At 43.0% G+C, this 17,838-nt stretch overlaps 1 protein-coding gene across 1 annotated transcript in view; it reads right to left on the reverse strand.

Moving 5' to 3' along the window:
- The window catches only part of ZNF131 (zinc finger protein 131), a gene marked incomplete in the record, with an annotated part of 567,140 nt that overhangs the window by 70,144 nt on the left and 479,158 nt on the right, over positions 1 to 17,838 (reverse strand). The window contains 1 exon segment of the mRNA XM_044069710.1: positions 16,823 to 16,953. Coding sequence (XP_043925645.1) covers positions 16,823 to 16,953 — 131 coding nt within the window.

The following is a 17,838-nucleotide window of genomic DNA, read 5'->3' on the forward strand; positions in this document are numbered from 1 at the left end:
TTAAAGGCACATTCGGTGCTCCAACGATGGTCCACTCTGGAAAGCCAGGTCCTACAACTCTGAAACAGAGGGTAGGATCGGAGGAGGAGGTTGTGGTATCAGGGGTGGTATTCTCACGGATCCAGCATGTTTTAGAGAAGGCAAAATCCCCAGCTAGATCTGGGCTTTGAGAAAACTCTGCATCATCCTATCCATGTCGGAGTGGAACAGCAGATATGATCTAGAGGAGACAGAGGAATATGTGGACCTGACTGGAGACAGACTGGTCTGGACAGTCAGGGCAGGGGAGGAAAATTTACTCAGACATGGAGTATGGCTCCAGGATCTCCAATCTGGGCATGCCTGACCCGAAGAGGTTTGCTCCGGAGATGAGGAACTTTGGATCCACACCACTTCCATGGGATCCAACAGACTGCTCAGACCTGAGGATCTGACGCAGCAGAAGTCTTGGCTGGCACCAGCTCTACTGGATTAGAAGAACCTTTCAGAACCAGAGAGAAACAGGAACAGGAGGGAACCGAAGACAATGGATCTAACAATTTTTTGCGCTTCTCAGGAATAGAAGCTTTGGACCCAAGGGTAGCTGAGGTCTCATGCTCTTAGGAATGGCTGTCTGAGCTCTAGAGGATGAAGAAGTCCTCAAAGATAATTTGTTTTGCTAATCAGCAAGGGGGCAGGGATTGAAGGATGAGCAGATATTGCACGGGACCTCCAAGTGCCCTGGTCCAAGACAATTCACACACCTCTTGTGGGCATCCAAATGGAGAATATTATGCCCACAAGAAGCACACCGTTTGAAACCGGAGGGATTTGTCCGAACCCACACTTTTGTCAGACATGCTGAAAACATCACACACGCACACAGAGCACTCACAGGCACCAACACTATTGTAGGTAAAGTTAACTTAAAACAAATTATAGCTACGGGGAAGTTCTTTTTTTTTAATAAAAGGAAAGAGGAGGAAACAGAGGCTAATGGAATCGATTCTGTGCTGTAAAGTGCAAACAAGATCTGAGGGGTTGGAGAAGGAGTGAAGCATTATGGGAGAAGGGGGAGTTTGAAGCTCAGATCATATGTCTGGAACAACTGGCAGAGTCCATTCTGAAGATGGATCCAAAGACCTAGCCATGATCCATAATGATACAGACACCATCAGATCCTGACAGTAAAGGAAAAATCAAAAACTTTCAACAGCTGTAGGATACACTGAAAACATGTATAAAATGCCAAAAAAATACCAGCAACTGCAGTGCAATCAAGCAATACTAGCTAGCCAACTAGTAAAGACAGGAACACATGTTTCAGTGCGAAGAAGGCTTAAGGGAAACTTTCTTTTGTTTTTTTGGTACGGGAAGGCAAGAACAATAATCAGTCCATAAACAAAAGACACTAAGTAGAAGAGAGAAATGAAATACATTAAGGAACTTAACTGAGCCAAAACTGAGACAGAGAATCACATCTGTACTCTTGAGTGGCAAATGAAAGATAAAGTATTGCTGGGGACGGGAGGAGATTATGGGTATGGGGAGGAACATGAGCTTCATGCTCTAAGTCTGTAAAAAGCAGCCAGTGTTGGATCCAAGGTCAGATCTGAAACCCATCGGTTGAGAAACTGAGAGAAAATATATCAGATCCTTATTTAACTAAACATGCACACCGCACAACAGCCATAACACTTCCGACCTACCTTTATGTTTCAGCACCAAACAACTCACAAAATTAAACTAGGACAAATCTATAATAAAGCAGCTAGTCTTACAGAACACACCACTCTGTTTGGATTAATTTGTCTGGCTTGATCTATAAAAACAGTTTAACTTGCACAGCTCAAGAATGTTCATAATATAATTCACGAAAAACACCCTGCTATATTGAGACTTGTTTAAATTTCTAACCCTTCAAGACCATTAAGATCACAAAAAAATAGCTAGTTTTCCATAACCAGCTCAAAAATCAATCATTCCAGTGAGTCCATATATTTGTTCTACGTAAGTAAACTATGGAACTCTGCCACCTGAGATAAGAACAGAGATGAGCACTAAAGCTTTTACAGAGCAATTAAAGACTTACAAAAATTGACCTTGTATACAGCAGCACTGAATCAATATGGTTATAGTCAAATATATAATACACACAGAACTACTACCCATTTAGTTCTTTCTACATTTCCTCCCCTCCTGTCATGATTTTAAAATACTTGTAATTATACTTGCATCCTCTTCTCTGCAAATTAAGTAGCCCAGTCTAGCTCAACATTCTCTTAAATGCCTTCCTTATTTTTCAAGTACTCTCACAAGACTGTCTCCTCAACTTCTACAAACATGAAAACACTTCACACACACACAACTGTAAGTGTAAACATATAATATACAACCCCATAGCTGATGGTGTTAAAAATGTACACTTATTTATTTACATCTGTTTACCCTGTAATGTCCGACTGGGCTGGTAGCCCATTTTTAGCGGAGGCCTGGGGAGAAACGCTCCAAAAGTATAACATAAGTACAGAAATACAATATTAAGCACAACACAATATTAAGAACACAAGTAACAATACAGAAATAACTGAGAAAATGCTCTATAAACATATGTTACTAGTAAACAGAAAAATGTACACAAGGCCTAAGGCAGAATGTTGAATACAGAATTTTGGTGACTTATTAATACATTTCTCACAGAACAATCAGCATAACATATGAAGAGAAACAGCTACAGTTAAAAATTAAGACAGAGAGATTGTGAGAATATACTAGGAGAGAGGGAATTATCCAGGAGAACTACAGGGGCAGAGACAGTTACAGGTCTTTGAATTTATGTTTAAGAAATATCAATTCCCTCTGTATGCGATACTACAATTTCTCTAAAAAATCTTTTATTTTGTTAGTTCACACATGGAGCTTTTCGCCCGAGTCAACCACTGATAACAATGGAAATAATTCTATCACTGCATCTGCAGCACCTGGAATTTTGTCATTCTTTGGGAAAGCTTTGCAGACGGTCATACTCAGTATATACACTACTAATTGCTATGCATCACTGAGGCTGTAGTTGTGCCCGTCAAGTTCACTGTAATACCAGGGATTAGAATAATTTGATCAGAGACCGTATAAAATATAAGGTTTCCAGCAGCACAAAGCCAATCATCTAAGCAGGAGGAAAATAGCCCCTCAGTCTGGCAGACTTTGCCCGCAGTCAAACTCAATTAACGTTGCACAGACTGGGGTAGGACCGAAAGGCAAGCGCATAACTCTAATTCCGGTGTCTCTCCCTGAAATGTAGGTACCGAGCCCAAACACACCTAGTCTTCTTAAACAAGGCACGATGCTTTGCAGAAGTCCATTCTGAATTTTTTTTAATGTATTTTTTTCACTGAGATTGTGTAAGAGTGAGAAGTGTTTTTTGTTTCTTAAGTAATAGAAGTAACTTGTGCAGCAGCCTCAACCTCTTTCATTTGGTGGAACCTTTGTGGTAAGCCTGCCTCTTGCCTTGCTGTACATTTCTGATGGTTCATGCTTTTACCAAGAACTTGTTAGCTAAGGGATACTTAAGAGTGGAATTTGCCAGCTACTAGGTATTATGTACTGGACCATCCAAATCCTTATGATTTCTGACAACTGTGGATGATGGAGGTAGACAAAGTTACTGCAGGCTTTCTCAGGAGGCTTGCTGCATAGTCCCTGCTATGCCAGCATGTTTGCAAGGCAGGATGGCAAGTCCTCGAGTTTGAAAGTCATCACTGGTATCAATACGATCCAAAGTGGGAGCAGTGACATTGTCTGCTCTTCTGGCTATATAACTAGGAGCTTTTAGAAGACAGTCATATAGCTGAACTGATCCACTGACTGAAGTCTTATCATGATGGGGCTGCTGTCAACATTAGGAAAGATGTAGTTGTAGGCATGAATGCTGGATACATTTGCTAGCTACAAAGAAAGACTGGAGGCGCTATCCCCTGCATTCAGTCTCATATAGATTCCTTAGGGGAGACCAGACTGTTGCTTACTAAGCTACAAGGGATCCAGTGGTTCAGTAACTCCTATACCTCAATAACTTACAGTCTACGTAACACTAGGGACAGAATTCTAAATCTACTCTAACAAAGACTAAAAGGTGGGACAGATCTTTCACACACCAACCTCTTCTATGGAACAAACTCCCTCTCCAAATTAAGCAGTGCAACAAACTGTCTGCCTTTAAACACGAGTTGGACAACTGCATGGGTGTTCATAAATTCACCCAGATACGACTGGCCTCGCCTTCCTCGACATGAGAAGCACAGCCTAGGGGGTGGCTATTGGTAAGGTGTAAATGGCTGATGCTCAGTTGCCTTGTAACTCCTATGATTTTATGGAAACAATGAGCACAACCCCTTAGTATGGTACAGGTTAGGGCAAAGGGAAAACAAATGCTGTGTACAATGTCTGGGAAGGGGGTATTTCTACTGTTTCAACAGACCTCAAATCGATGGCTTCAAGGGTACTAATCCTGACAATGGGAACATCAGAGCAGGCATAGTGGACATAGAATGTGATAGCGCAATGTAGAGGCTTGCAGCAGAGATGGAGAATCTGCTATTTGTTTCGATGCTCCTTTTCTGTAGGGATGGGGCAGCTATCCACATGAACTTTTAATATGCCCTCTCATATTAACTGTGCCAGCTTTTTGTAGTCAAAGTCGTAAGGACAGAATCCTGGGATGAGGAAGGCTTTAGGGAAAGAACAGACTACGGAGGACTCTGAGGATTCTGAGAGTGACTCTTTCTGGTTTCTCATGTAATGCAGGAGTGCTGGGTTCAGCATGAATATCTGCTCGTAAATGGTTTGGCATTAGGATTAGGGCTCTTAATAGTTGAAGACCGTTTGCAAAGAACCACCTTTAGCTTCTTGCCTGCCTGGTCTTGGTAGTTGGAATTGGCTTAACAGTTGTGACCAGCAATAGAAACTGCTGTGGTCAGGCTTTTTTCCTGACAGACTGTCATCAAAACACTCAAATTTCTGGCACTTCTGGTGCTTCTGCACTGCCCTGTTGACTCAGAACATGGACTGGTACTTTGTCCCTTGCTGAAGGCAAAAGTCACAACTGCTGTGCCCACTACTTAGGTTCATAGGTTCATACTAGGCTATCTGCCCGAGGGCATTTACAAGCCTAGCCCATAGTTTTGTGGCTTACGCCACCCCTTTAGTATGGGGAACTATACCCATTATTTTGCTGTGCCTCTGTTGAGCAGTGACACTGAGGTAATCCCTGGGGTATATCTGCGATCTCCCATCCATTGGTCAAGATTTCCCTTGAACAAGGCCAGCGAGGTGCTCTGCCTCACATATACCGGGATTTTATTCCACAGCATAGGGAGTCTTTGGGTGATGAATCTATCCCTCCAGCACGTCCTATTAATAGCCGTGTCGAGGTTTAAGTCTCCGCCCTTGTGGCTCTGACGGATCTAGATTTTTTGAGGTGAAGCATATTCATCAAATCTGGGTTTGACATGGCCTTGTATGTTAGGCAAAGGTCACCTCTGAGCAAGCGGTGGCGACTGAATAGAGCTGGAGTTCTTTCAGTCGGGCAGCATAGGACAGATGTTTGAGACCCTTTATCCTTTTGGTGAGGAACTTTGTGGCCTCTCCAGCTGCTGCAAGTGTCGGGTCAGATACATTCATTGGGGCATTGTACTCAATCATTGGTCTGATGCGTGATGAGTATAGGGAGACTATGACCTCCCTTGATCTAGATGAGAATCCCTTCATGATAAGGTGGGCAATGTAGAAGGTCTTCCTAACTACTTTAGCTACATGGGTGTCGAATGACAGACTACTATCAACCTGGGTCCCCAGGTCCCTGATAACTTCTTCTGTACTCAGTGGATTGCCACCTATTTGGTAGCTAGGGGTAACCTTGTTTTTCGAAGGGTATGACTATGCATTTTGGCATTTAACTTTAGGCCATGGCTCTGGCACCAGTTATCCGTTTCTGTGAGACCCTTCTGAAGGATATCTGTGTCAGATGTGTTTTCTACTATGGCACCCAGTTTGCAGTCATCTGCAAACTTTGTCAGCTCATAACCCTCCTGTGTTTGCTTGTACTGGAAAAGTAGATGCCAAACAAGAGTGGGCCCAGGACTGAGCCCTGTGGTACACCACTTGTGACAGGCTTTGAGTCTGACATGGCGCCAGCAACTCTGACCCTGTGGGTTCTGTCACTCAGCCAGTTTGCAACCCATCTTGTGATGTATGGGTTAACATTTAAGCTGATGAGTTTTTCAATGATACCAGAGTGGGGTATTGTATCAAAGGCCTTAGCCAGATCGAGGTAGGCTGTATGGACTGCCTTTCCTCATCAATGGCTTTGGTGACTGTTTTGAAAAAGTCAACCAAGTTTAGAAGGCATGATCTGCCTTTGACAAAGCCAAACTGGGATGGATCCAAAGTCTGCAAATTCCTATGTCTTTATTTATGAGGTCCATTATGATCCTCTCCATGGCTTTGCAGATAAGGCTTGTCAAGCTAATGGGCGGTAATTTCAGGGTCGGTGGAGGCACCGCCTTTGTGAAGTGGGACCACAGTTGCAGTGCGCCACTCCTGGGTACATATCCAGAGGTAAGACTATGATTAAACAGCTGTCATAGCTGTGGGTTTAATTCCTCGTTGAGTTAAGTGGCGCACACAGCCGGGACACCATCAGGTCCCATGGATGCTGTGTTTTTTGCTTTGGAGAGAGCAGTTCTCACTTGGGCGTTGGAGATGTTTGGGGGCTGCAATCGCTTGGTATAGATATCTCTCCTTTTGGGGGGGGAGAAGTTTGCACTGAACCTGTCAGCCAGTATGTTGGCAATGTCTGTAGGATCAGTAATCTTCACATCATTTTGAACTAGTTCTGAGCATATCTGGGAGTTTCCTCCCAGGTTTCTAACATAGCTAAAGAAGGCCTTATGATTGTCTTTTGAGTCTTTAGCTATTTTTCTCTCAAAATTTGCTTTGGATGATTTTATGAGAGCTCTTAGTTTTTACTTATAGTGATCAAGGGTGTCTTACCTTTTAAGGATTTTGCTCTATCTTGTAGTAGCTTCCTCCTTTTGTTGTAGAGTTTGTTTATGGCTGGGGTCCACCAGAGTGGACGCTTGCCTTTGGTACAAAGAGTCTTTGTTTTGCTTGGGATTGCCTTATCCATGCAGTCCTGCAGGTGCTGGTAGAAGGCATTTGTAAGTGATTCAGCGGCTTGAGTACTGTTTTCCGTCGGCTCGGGGCCTTAAAGGAGACCACACTAGTCTTTAGAAGTGTGAAGTCGGCTTTGAAGTTCTTTACTGTGGTCTTTTTATTTCAGGTGGGGTGGGATGAGGACCTCCAGCGAGATTAGTTTGTGATCTGATCTCACCAGTGAGGGTATACTTCGGTGTTGAACATTGTGCTCCCATGTTCGTGATGATGAGATCAAGTATGTTTTCCCTCTTGTGGGGATGGTGACTAGTTGTTCCATGGCATTTGAGTTTATGAATTCCAGGAACTTTTGGGCTAGGGTGTTTGGGCTTGAGTAGTGTTCCCAGTCTATATTAGGGTAATTGAAGTCACCTAGTATGATGGTGTTTGGTGATACATTTATCCCTCTAGTGTTTTCAGGAAGGCCATGTGAGGTTCCTGAGTTTGTGAGGGTGGCCTGTAACATGCTACAATTTGCAGAGCAGTCCTGCCTATGGTTAATTGCACCTGGATGGTCTCCGATGCATCGTGCGTTGCCACCAGTCTTGAGGTGTGGGTGTCTTTGATGAATATGGATACCCCCCCTCCTTTCTTGGTATTGTCCGGATTTTGGGGCCGGAACGCATGATAAGAGGTAAAACCTGATAGTGCTGGGGTGCTCTCAGGAGCCTTGAACCAGGTTTCTGTCACTGCACAGACATCGATGTTCTCCCACAATGGTGGGTCACAATCATAGTGAGCTGAAATTGCTGCAGCATGAATCTTAATGGAAGAGAAAGACAAACCTTTGTCCAATAACTCAGTAAGATATTGAAGAGCCACACTCAAATTAGGCTCAGAAACCTCCAAATCCTTTGCTGCACTCCAAAATAAAAATCTCTTCCATTTTTCTGCGTACACTTTCCTTGTACTAGGTCTTCTGGCTTCCATAATCACATTCAAAACTTGTTGAGGAAGTTGAGACCTGCTGTGGTTCAAAACAGAATATGCCAGGGTGCAATGGCCTGGTCACAGACACAGAGAATAAAAGGTGGCTTTAGTATGGTGGAGAAAAAAAGTACAGTTTTGTACCTACCATAAATATAGATGTTCGAAGATCCACATTGCTGCAGTCCTAACACTTGGGTAGTCCGCTGTCCCAGTCGGCCCGAATACCAAAGTATAAGGCTGACGTCGGTCAAGGCGCATTAGTCTGACGTCAGGGTACAAATGCGCATGACCGACGTCATATCCTCAGTCTTTTCTTGCCCCAGATGTCAGAAGACCCTAAAAAGATAAGGCCAAAACCAAAAAACACCAAACACTCCTGTACCAAATATATGTACAATATATACAAATTTACAAAAGTACAAACCCCACCCACACAACCATCCCTAAACACAGAGGGGAAGGAGGGAGGGTAAATTGGACTGCAGCAATGTGGATCTTCGAACATCTACATTTATGGTAGGTACAAAACTGTACTATGTTCTTCATCTCACATTGCTGCAGTCCTAACACTTGGGTAGAATCCCAAAGCAGAGGTAAGGGAGTCTGGCAAATCATAAAGAAGCAGGAGCTGTCAACATGCCCTGCAAAATAGCCGTGGCAAAACCAGCCCTAGATTTAGAGTAGAGAGGAAGGTGGTAATGCTTAGAGAAAGTATGCACTGAACTCCAAGTAGCTGCCTCCAAAATATCCTTAGTTGCCACCCCCTTAGAAATGCTGTTGAAGTGGCAGTAGCCCTAGTGGAATGAGGCCTAATCCCAGCTGGAATCTCCTTGCCATGATGGGAATAACAAAATGCAATGCAAAACCCAATCCACTTAGAAATAGTTTGTTTTGACACAGGCTTGCCCTGAGAACTCAAAGCAAAAGAAACAAACAACTGCTGAGACTGCCTAAAATCCTTAGTCCTGCTTAAATAATAACGCAACTGCCTGTGTACATCTAAAGTGTGCAAAATCTTTTCCCCCTTATTTTGGGGATCTGCATAAAAAGTAGGCAAATGAATAGTTTGGTTTAAAGCCACACTAGAAACCACCTTAGGCATAAAGGAAGGATTAGTACGTAATGATACCCTATCCTTATGGAAAATCAAAAAAGGCTCAACCGCCATAAGGGCCTGCAATTCAGAAACCCTTCTTGCAGAAGTAATGGCCAACAAAAAAGCAGTCTTCCATGACAAGTATTTCAAGTCAGCAGTAGCCGCAGGCTCAAAAGGTTGTAGAGTAAGTTTCTCCAACACAAAATTGAGGTCCCAAGCAGGAATAGGAGCTCTACGTGGGGGTCTTATATTCTTTGCCCCTCTAAGAAATTGCTTGAACAAAGTATGAGAAAACAATGGTGGGTCACAATCATAGTGAGCTGAAATTGCTGCAGCATGAATCTTAATGGAAGAGAAAGACAAACCTTTGTCCAATAACTCAGTAAGATATTGAGCCACACTCAAATTAGGCTCAGAAACCTCCAAATCCTTTGCTGCACTCCAAAATAAAAATCTCTTCCATTTTTCTGCGTACACTTTCCTTGTACTAGGTCTTCTGGCTTCCATAATCACATTCAAAACTTGTTGAGGAAGTTGAGACCTGCTGTGGTTCAAAACAGAATATGCCAGGCTGTTAGATGAAGAGAGTGAAGCTTGACATTGAGTAGATGACCGTCCCTCTGAGACAATAGGTGTGGAATCAAAGGTAAAGGCCATGGAGGCTTCCTTACCAGACTCCTCAGTAATGGGTACCAGTGTTGCAGAGGCCAATCTGGAGCTATTAAAATCATCCTTGGCTTGTCTTGTCTGACCTTTAGGAGTACCTTTGGGAGGAGAGGCAGAGGTGGAAAGGCATACACATGAAGATTTTTCCAACTGAAAGAAAGAGCATCCACTTTCCAAGCTGTGTGATGAAACCTTTTCGTGCAAAACTTTGGCAGCTGGTGGTTTAGTGGAGAAGCGAACAGATCTATGTCTGAGTTCCCCATGACACTGTCAATTTCCGAAATACATGAAGATCCAGTTTCCACTCGTGAGGATCCATGATTTGCCTGCTTAACACATCTGCTAAGGAGTTCTGTGCTCCCGGCGGAAACCTTGCCTGAAGATTTAGTTGCAAGCTGAGCGCAGTCTCCCACAAAATCATTGCTTGCCTGCATAGAGGATAAGAATGTGTTCCCCCTTGTTTGTTGATGTACCACATGACAGTTGTGTTGTCTGTTAGAATCAACACCTGCCCTGGAAGAAGTAACTCCTTGAAAAGCCATTAATGCAAACTGGACTGCTAACATCTCCTTCATGTTGATATGTAGATGCTGTAGTCTGGCAGGCCACTTGTCTTGTATCCACTTTCCATTCAGATGAGCTCCCTAAGCTATGTCTGAGGCATCTGTCGTTAGAATCTGACTCGCCTCTGGCCGGGTCACAGAGAGTCCCTTGTTTAGGTGACATTCCTGAGCCCACCACAAAAATTCCTTTTGAATGCAAGGTATTATTTGAATGACAGTGTCCAAATCCTGGCAGTGCTGTGTCCATACACTTTTGAGATACCATTGCAGCTACCTCATATGCAGTTTGGCATTGGGAAGCACCAGAATACAAGATGCCATGAACCCTAAGGCTTGAAGGACTGTCCTTGCAGTCAGCCCGGACTGAAGAGATAGTTGATGGAAGTAAAGGAAAGATTCTTTTGTTTGTCCGGGGTTAAAAGGCCATCTGGGTTGCTGTATTCAGTCTCACACCCAGAAAGCACATGTCTTGAGAGGGTACTAGACTGGACTTTATTTCGCTCACAGAATACCCCAGGCATCTTAGCACTGCTATCACATATTCCAAATGCTGAAAAGGTCTTCCTTTTCTTGAGCCAGAATCAGGCAGTCGTCCAAGTAAGGATAGATTTGTATTCCTTTTAGCCTGAAGTAAGCTATCACTGGAGCCAGAACTTTGTGAATACTCTGGGCAGTAGATAAGCCAAAGGGCAATGCAGAGAACTGATAATGGGAATTCCCAGCTTGAAAACGCAGATACTTCCTGCAACTTAGTCTGATAGGCACATGAAGGTAAGCCTCCTTGAGATCTAAAGTTACCATCCAGTGATCTTTGCCCAGCAGAGGTAAAAGCTGTTGTAACGTCAACATTTTGAACTTGGGAATGTCCAGATAAGTGTTGAGGATAGATAAATCCAAAATTGGTCTCCACGTGTTCCCTTTTTGGTACTAGGAACAGGCGAGAATAAAATCCTAGGCCCCTTTCTGGCACAGGAACCGGCTGAATGGCCCCTATTTGGAGTAACAGAGAAATTTGCTTATGAGCCTCTTTTCTTTGTAGAGGAGGAATGTCTGGCATGCCTTTGAAAGGAGGCAAGGTATGGAAATAAAACCTGTAACCGTGGTGAATGATATCCAATACCCATCTGTCTTGGGTAATTAAACTCCAATTTTCTTTGAAAAGTGCCAGCCTTCCTCCCAAAGGTGCTGCCAGACGAGAAGGCTCTGGCAGCTGAAAAGGCAGGTCATTGGGTCTGTTTACGAAAGGACTGACCCCTGCCCTCACCAGAAGACTGAGCAGGTGAACTCCCTGTTCTAGGCCTAAAAGAACCTTGAGCTCTGCCCCTACCACGTCTAGACCTACCCCTAGACTGGGAATCATAAGAAGGATATGTCCACCCCTTAGTAGGCCAATTTCTACTAAACTTGGAGGCTGAACCTGCAAAATATCTTTAACAGTCTGCATAGACTTAGCCTTGTCCTCCATTTTCTTTAAAACTGCTTCCACAGGCGAACCAAACAACACATCAGATTGTAGCAGACATCTAAAATCCTTGTCTTAACATGCTCAGCTAAATTCTGATCCCTCAGCCAGGCGTGCCTGCGAAGAACAGAACCAGTGGCAGCCACCCTCGAGAGGCCTGTACAACATCAAAACCACATTGCAAGGAATGCTTACCCACCTGTTCAGAAACATGAACTAAATCCTGCAACTCTTTACACTCAATACCTTCCGCCAGAGCATCCACCTTAGACTTCAATTGTGAAAGGAGATAATTTTGGTATTTTAACATGTGGAACTGGCAATTCAAAGCCCTCATGGCTAAAGTGGAAGAAGTATACACCTTCTTTCCCCATCTATCCAAAGCCCTTGCCTCTTTATCAGGAGGAACAGGATTTTTAACAGAAGCCTTAACACCTTTAGGCCCCTGAGAAACAGTTTCTGGGTCTGCCCTAGGACTCTTAAAAGATACTTATGATCTTCAGGCACCCTATAATACCTATCCGGTTTAACTGGGGCAGGAGGCAAAGAATCAGGGTTCAGGAAGCCTCTGCAAAAACATCTTCCACCACATCCAGAACAGGAGGTATAGCTAAAGGCCTATGCTGGGGTAGAAACAAAATTCCCTAAGCCTTTCCTGGAATCAGAGAAATCTTGACCTTCCCATTTAAAATGCTCCCTCATGGAATGAAGAGTCTCTGAAAAGAAAAATCCTCAGGAGGAGAAGCCAAGGAGTAGAATCATCTACATCAGAATCAGAATAAGGAGGAAACTCCTGTAAGTCTTCAGCCGAAGACTCAGAAGCCTCGAACACTGCTCAAAACTCTCAAGCTCAGGTTCCACCCTAGGCCTCTTATCAGGAGGGCATAGAACCTCTAATCATAGTAATCAAATCTTCTGCCATTTTAAGCATATGTTTCTTAGGCAGAGACCCTGAAGAACTAGGAGAGACACCCACTGAAGTTAAACCTGGCCTGCCTCTCAAGAAGCCTTGGAAACAGAAGGGAGGGCCTAACCACCTTAGGAAGGAGGGAGAACAGCTACCTGAGAAGCCCTTCAGCCTGGCCTACCTCCTGAGAGGACACATCATGTAACAGTAAAGTCTCTCCCTGAGACTCCAAAGAAACTTCTGGCAGAACCTCCGGCTCCACCGAGCCTCTAAAGAACCGACGTCCGGGACAGGCGGTTCTTCCAACCTAGGCTTTGCTGCTTTGTCCTTGCGCTTTTAGCGAAGCGCGGGAGCATCCGGCGGCATTTTATAATTACAACGCTTCCCAAAAACTAACCTGGCACAGTCTAATCTTCTCTTTATAGTGCGTTTGTTAAATCTAGCACAAGAGCGACATCCAACAACGCCGTGCTCAGGCCCTAAGCAAGGTATACACAAGGTATGGTAATCCCTATCAGGTATCTCTTTCCCACAAGAAATACAGTTATTCACTTTCTCACATCCGGTTAAATACTGAGGCAAGAAAAACCAAAATATTCCCAACGGGTACTTAGCCAACTTTGATTCGGTCTGAAACTCCGACTTCAGAAAATTTCAGAACGCCAACCTGCACTCGCAATATTGCTTCTGCATCGGACCATGCGGCAAAAAAGACTGAGGATATGACGTCGGTCATGCGCATTTGTACCCTGACGTCCTGACGTCAGACTAATGCGCCTTGACCGACGTCAGCCTTATACTTTGGTATTCGGGCCGACTGGGACAGCGGACTACCCAAGTGTTAGGACTGCAGCAATGTGAGATGAAGAACATCAGTCACAGTAACAAAACTCAGCAAGTATGGCAAGGGCAGGGCACCAAAAAGGAAATCCAAATGCAGAGAGAAAATGCCAGCCCAAAATGGTGTGCATAAAACAGATTTATTGTGATATATACAGACCAGTTTCTGCTAAAATTACCAAACAAAAACTTCCACAAATAGCCACGTTATATACACAGCAGTAAATCGGTAAGCCAAGATGATTGCTCACAATTGCTCATTAAGCCCAGGGGGAATAATCCCCCCCCCCCATGTTTAATATATTGTGCCAACCAACTGTTATTTTTCTTACCAGTGACTGTCAATAACAGTACACCTAAAACTGGCGGTAGGGTGATTCAAAAAATGCTTGTAAGGGGCACTAGTTGTCTTTTTATTTTTAATATCACATGTGTTCATTGATCCGATGTTTCACTGGCCTTGAAGTCTGTCCTACATAAAACGCAGAACATGAGCAGGTAGCCAGGTAAACCAACCATTCACTAGAGCAACTGGCAAAAAAGTTAATATCATAGACCTGGCCAGTGTTCCTGCTAGAGAACTCTTTAGTCTTAGTCTAACCCATACGTATACAATGGGTACAGTGCCCACATGGAAAACACCCAACCAGAGGGTGCCTCATAAGTGTCGTTTTGAAATTGTGGCTGAACCTCCATAGACCCAGTTTTATAATGGGCAAAAAAAGAACCCAATGTTCTGCCTTCTCCTGTAACCAAAAGGACATATTTCCAGTAACAAGTTAGCAAGTCTGACATCTCCCAACAGAATGTTCCAATTCCGTTAAATTACTTGTAACAGGTTAGGAGTGCTGCGCCCATAAGTAGTAATAAATGTGATATTGGAGTCCTGAGGAAAAAGGTCTATCCTTATATCGCAACAGATCCTGTCTATCCAATGCAGATACCTTCCAACAGGCCATGGTAATGGTGCCAGAATTGTACCCCCCTGGCCTTGAATCTACCCCATCAGGTCACGCCTCCGATGTTCATAAGTCTCGGAATCCAAACAAATACGCTAGAGTCTCAAATTGGGATTTAGGTATGTTGCGTTCAGTATGGGGAGGATGGTGGCTAGAAGCATGCAACAAACCGCTGTATTCCGGAAATTTCCGGTAGACTCGTGTATCCAATGTACGATCAGATTTCCTACTAACAAGAACATCCAAAAAGGTTCAAATCAAAGTTGCATGTAAAATGAATGCTCCATTTATTACTATTAATGTAATCCAAAAATTCATTTAGAAAGGCATCAGCAGCTCTCCATACTAACCAGCAGTTGTCCAAATAACGAAGCCAGATGTCAATCTCAGGCAAACGCAGATTATGAAGGGGATCATAAATCAGTTGTTCTTCCAAATATGCCATAAAAAGATCAGCATATATAGGGGCAAAAGAAGCCCCCATAGCAGTACCCTGCATCTATAGATAGCAACTGTCCTGATAATAGAAAACATTCTTGGCTACTACATGCTCAGTTAATCCCAATAAAAAGGTGTTAAAACCTGGTGGGTAAAGTTCTGCTATAGTTAGCCAATGTTCCAATGCTAACAGGCCAGCCCAGTGTGGAATATTCGTATATAGGGCTGACACATCAAGGGTACATAACAACCAACCTGGCTCAAGTTGGGTATCTTGGAGGATCTGCAGGAACTCCATTGTGTCCTGAATCCGAGCCCTGACATAACTGAGTAGAGAGCGAAGATACTGAGTCAAATAAACAGGTAGTGGTTCAGTGAGAGATCCCCTGCCTGAAACAATAGGCCTACCCGGAGGGTTCTGCAGTGATTTATGCACCTTGGGTAACAAATATAAATACTGTGGTTTCAGATCACTAACCATCAAATGTTTGGAAATAGAGGGAGTAATGATCCCTTCCTCTACCTCCAGGTTCAAAAAGACATCAATCTGTTTTCTGAAGCCCCCAGTAGGATCCAGGGGCATATGCATATAGTATTTACTATGCAATTGCCTCTTTGCTTCCTGATCATAATTAGCCCAGTCCATAACCACTACAGCCCCTCCTTTGTCAGCCATTGTAATAACCAAGTTGTTAGACTTGAGCTGTGTAAGGGCCTCCTGTTGGGGTTTAGCAAGATTGTGGGATTTAGTAACCATATCAGAATAGTGAAGATGTAAATCTTTGAGAACCCTGTGGAAAAACAGATGAACAGTGGGGTTCATCGGAGGCATAAAATTAGACCTATGAAAATGAAAGGATGAATCACCAGACCCATGGTTATCTTGGTCAAAAAACAATTTCAAATTAAGAGTACGACAAAAACTATTCACATCATCAGCAAAAACACCCTCGGGAACAAAAAATGCAGGGACGAAATTCAATCCTTTATTAAGTAATTCAATTTTAATAAGAGTTAAAACGTGAAGAAATGCTGAGAACATTATTATATTCAATTACTTGCTGGTCATAATCTGTAATAATGTTACCACATCGGCTATTCTTGTGATGTTTCCACCCTGCCCAGTGTCTCCTGAAAAAGGGAAAAGGGAAAAACAGGCCTTAGGTTCGACAGCAAGTGGGGAAGGAGAAACCGGGGGAAAGGGGAAAAGATCTGAAAAAAAAATCAAAACAAAAAAGTAAAAGGGTTATCTTTTAACTCTGTTCTTGATTGAAGATTGCACTGGGAAAAAACTTGGAGAAAAGATGCACTACTCCATCTAAAAGCATTCTCTGTGGCCTAACAGATAATGTGACAAATGACAAACTGGAGATCTGGATTTTATTTATTTTTATTTAACATTTGTTTACCAGGAAAGTAAGGCATGCTGAGACCGTGGGAAACAGATAGGCAGACAAAAAAAAAAAAAGGACTGAGAGGGCCTATAGATGAGATGGCACAATCTGCCCTCCCTTTACTACCAAGTGCCCTGCTGACTGCCTTGGTGTAGTGAGGTCAGTTCTGCTCTAGAAGGTGCTCAAAGCTCAGAAAAATCAATAGATGGTGGGCATCCTCCTGTAGCGAATTCCCAAACATTATGCACAGTACTACAGCAGTAATTATGCCGAACACCTGAAATATCTATTTTACTTGTTTACAGTTGTTAATGGGGTAAGGTGGTTTCAGCATATAGCAAAAATGCCTTTAAATGAACAGAAATGAAAATAATACCTGGCATTCATAAAGCTTTTTTCTTCCCTTTTTTGCACCAACACCAGATTGGCAGGCTGTCAGATGACATTTAAGTGTGCTATTTCTGGCAAAACGTTCATGGCAGTTAGGACACTCAAATGGTTTTTCACCTTAAAGAAAGTTAATAGAGAGAAAACACTCATGTTAATGTACCAAACATGTTACTCATCTATGCAATTTAAAAAGAAATGTTAACAGTTCCACATTATATATGGATATTTCAGGCATTATATTTTAAAATAAATCACACCAGTAATACTGTTTACCACTCTAGCAATTGTGACAGCCTGATAATCTGCCTAAAAAATCAAGTCTAAATTTATGATAATCTCCCATCTTATCTCATTTCTAATCAGTTATCTTAAGAGTACCTTGCATTTATAAACCGTTGACCAGGTTAATCCCACTAGGCTAGTTTTTTTCCCCAGAGGAGACCAGAGGGGGGTATTCAAAATACTTGTGGAAATTTGGCCAGGGCATCTGGGAACTTTCCTACTCTTTTCAACAGGTGCTGTGGGATCTTTTACATCCACCAGCTTAAGCAGATGGAACCTCATTTTTAACATCTCATCTGATGAAGACACTCAGAGTGAAGCACCCCCATTACCCTGTACCATAGTGTCATCAATCTAATCAACTGGTGTGGGAATATAACTCTCAGCCTTCTTCACCAAAGTGCGTGTGCCACCTGTTGTGCCACTGACTGTATGCCTGGGCTCCCAGTCGAAGAAACTTAAAAATGAATCCTCAACTGCTTCATGTAGTATACTGCAAATAACTACACAACTCAAAAATAGAATAGTACAAATTAAAAGGCTATAAAGTTCCCATTTAAAATTAAGAGATTTGTCATTTGCTTGTAGCAATGCTAAGAATTTCAGAGTTATGGAAATTGAAGCAATTATGGGGGGAGGGTAGCAGAAATAGGACCTTTTTTTAAAGGCCGAACGACCAAAACAGGAAAACACTACTATTGTTTTTCTCATCAAATTAGG

This window comes from Protopterus annectens, chromosome 1.part0 (genome assembly GCF_019279795.1).
Source record: "Protopterus annectens isolate FY-2018-M chromosome 1.part0, PAN1.0, whole genome shotgun sequence".
NCBI classification, from domain to species: domain Eukaryota; kingdom Metazoa; phylum Chordata; order Ceratodontiformes; family Protopteridae; genus Protopterus; species Protopterus annectens.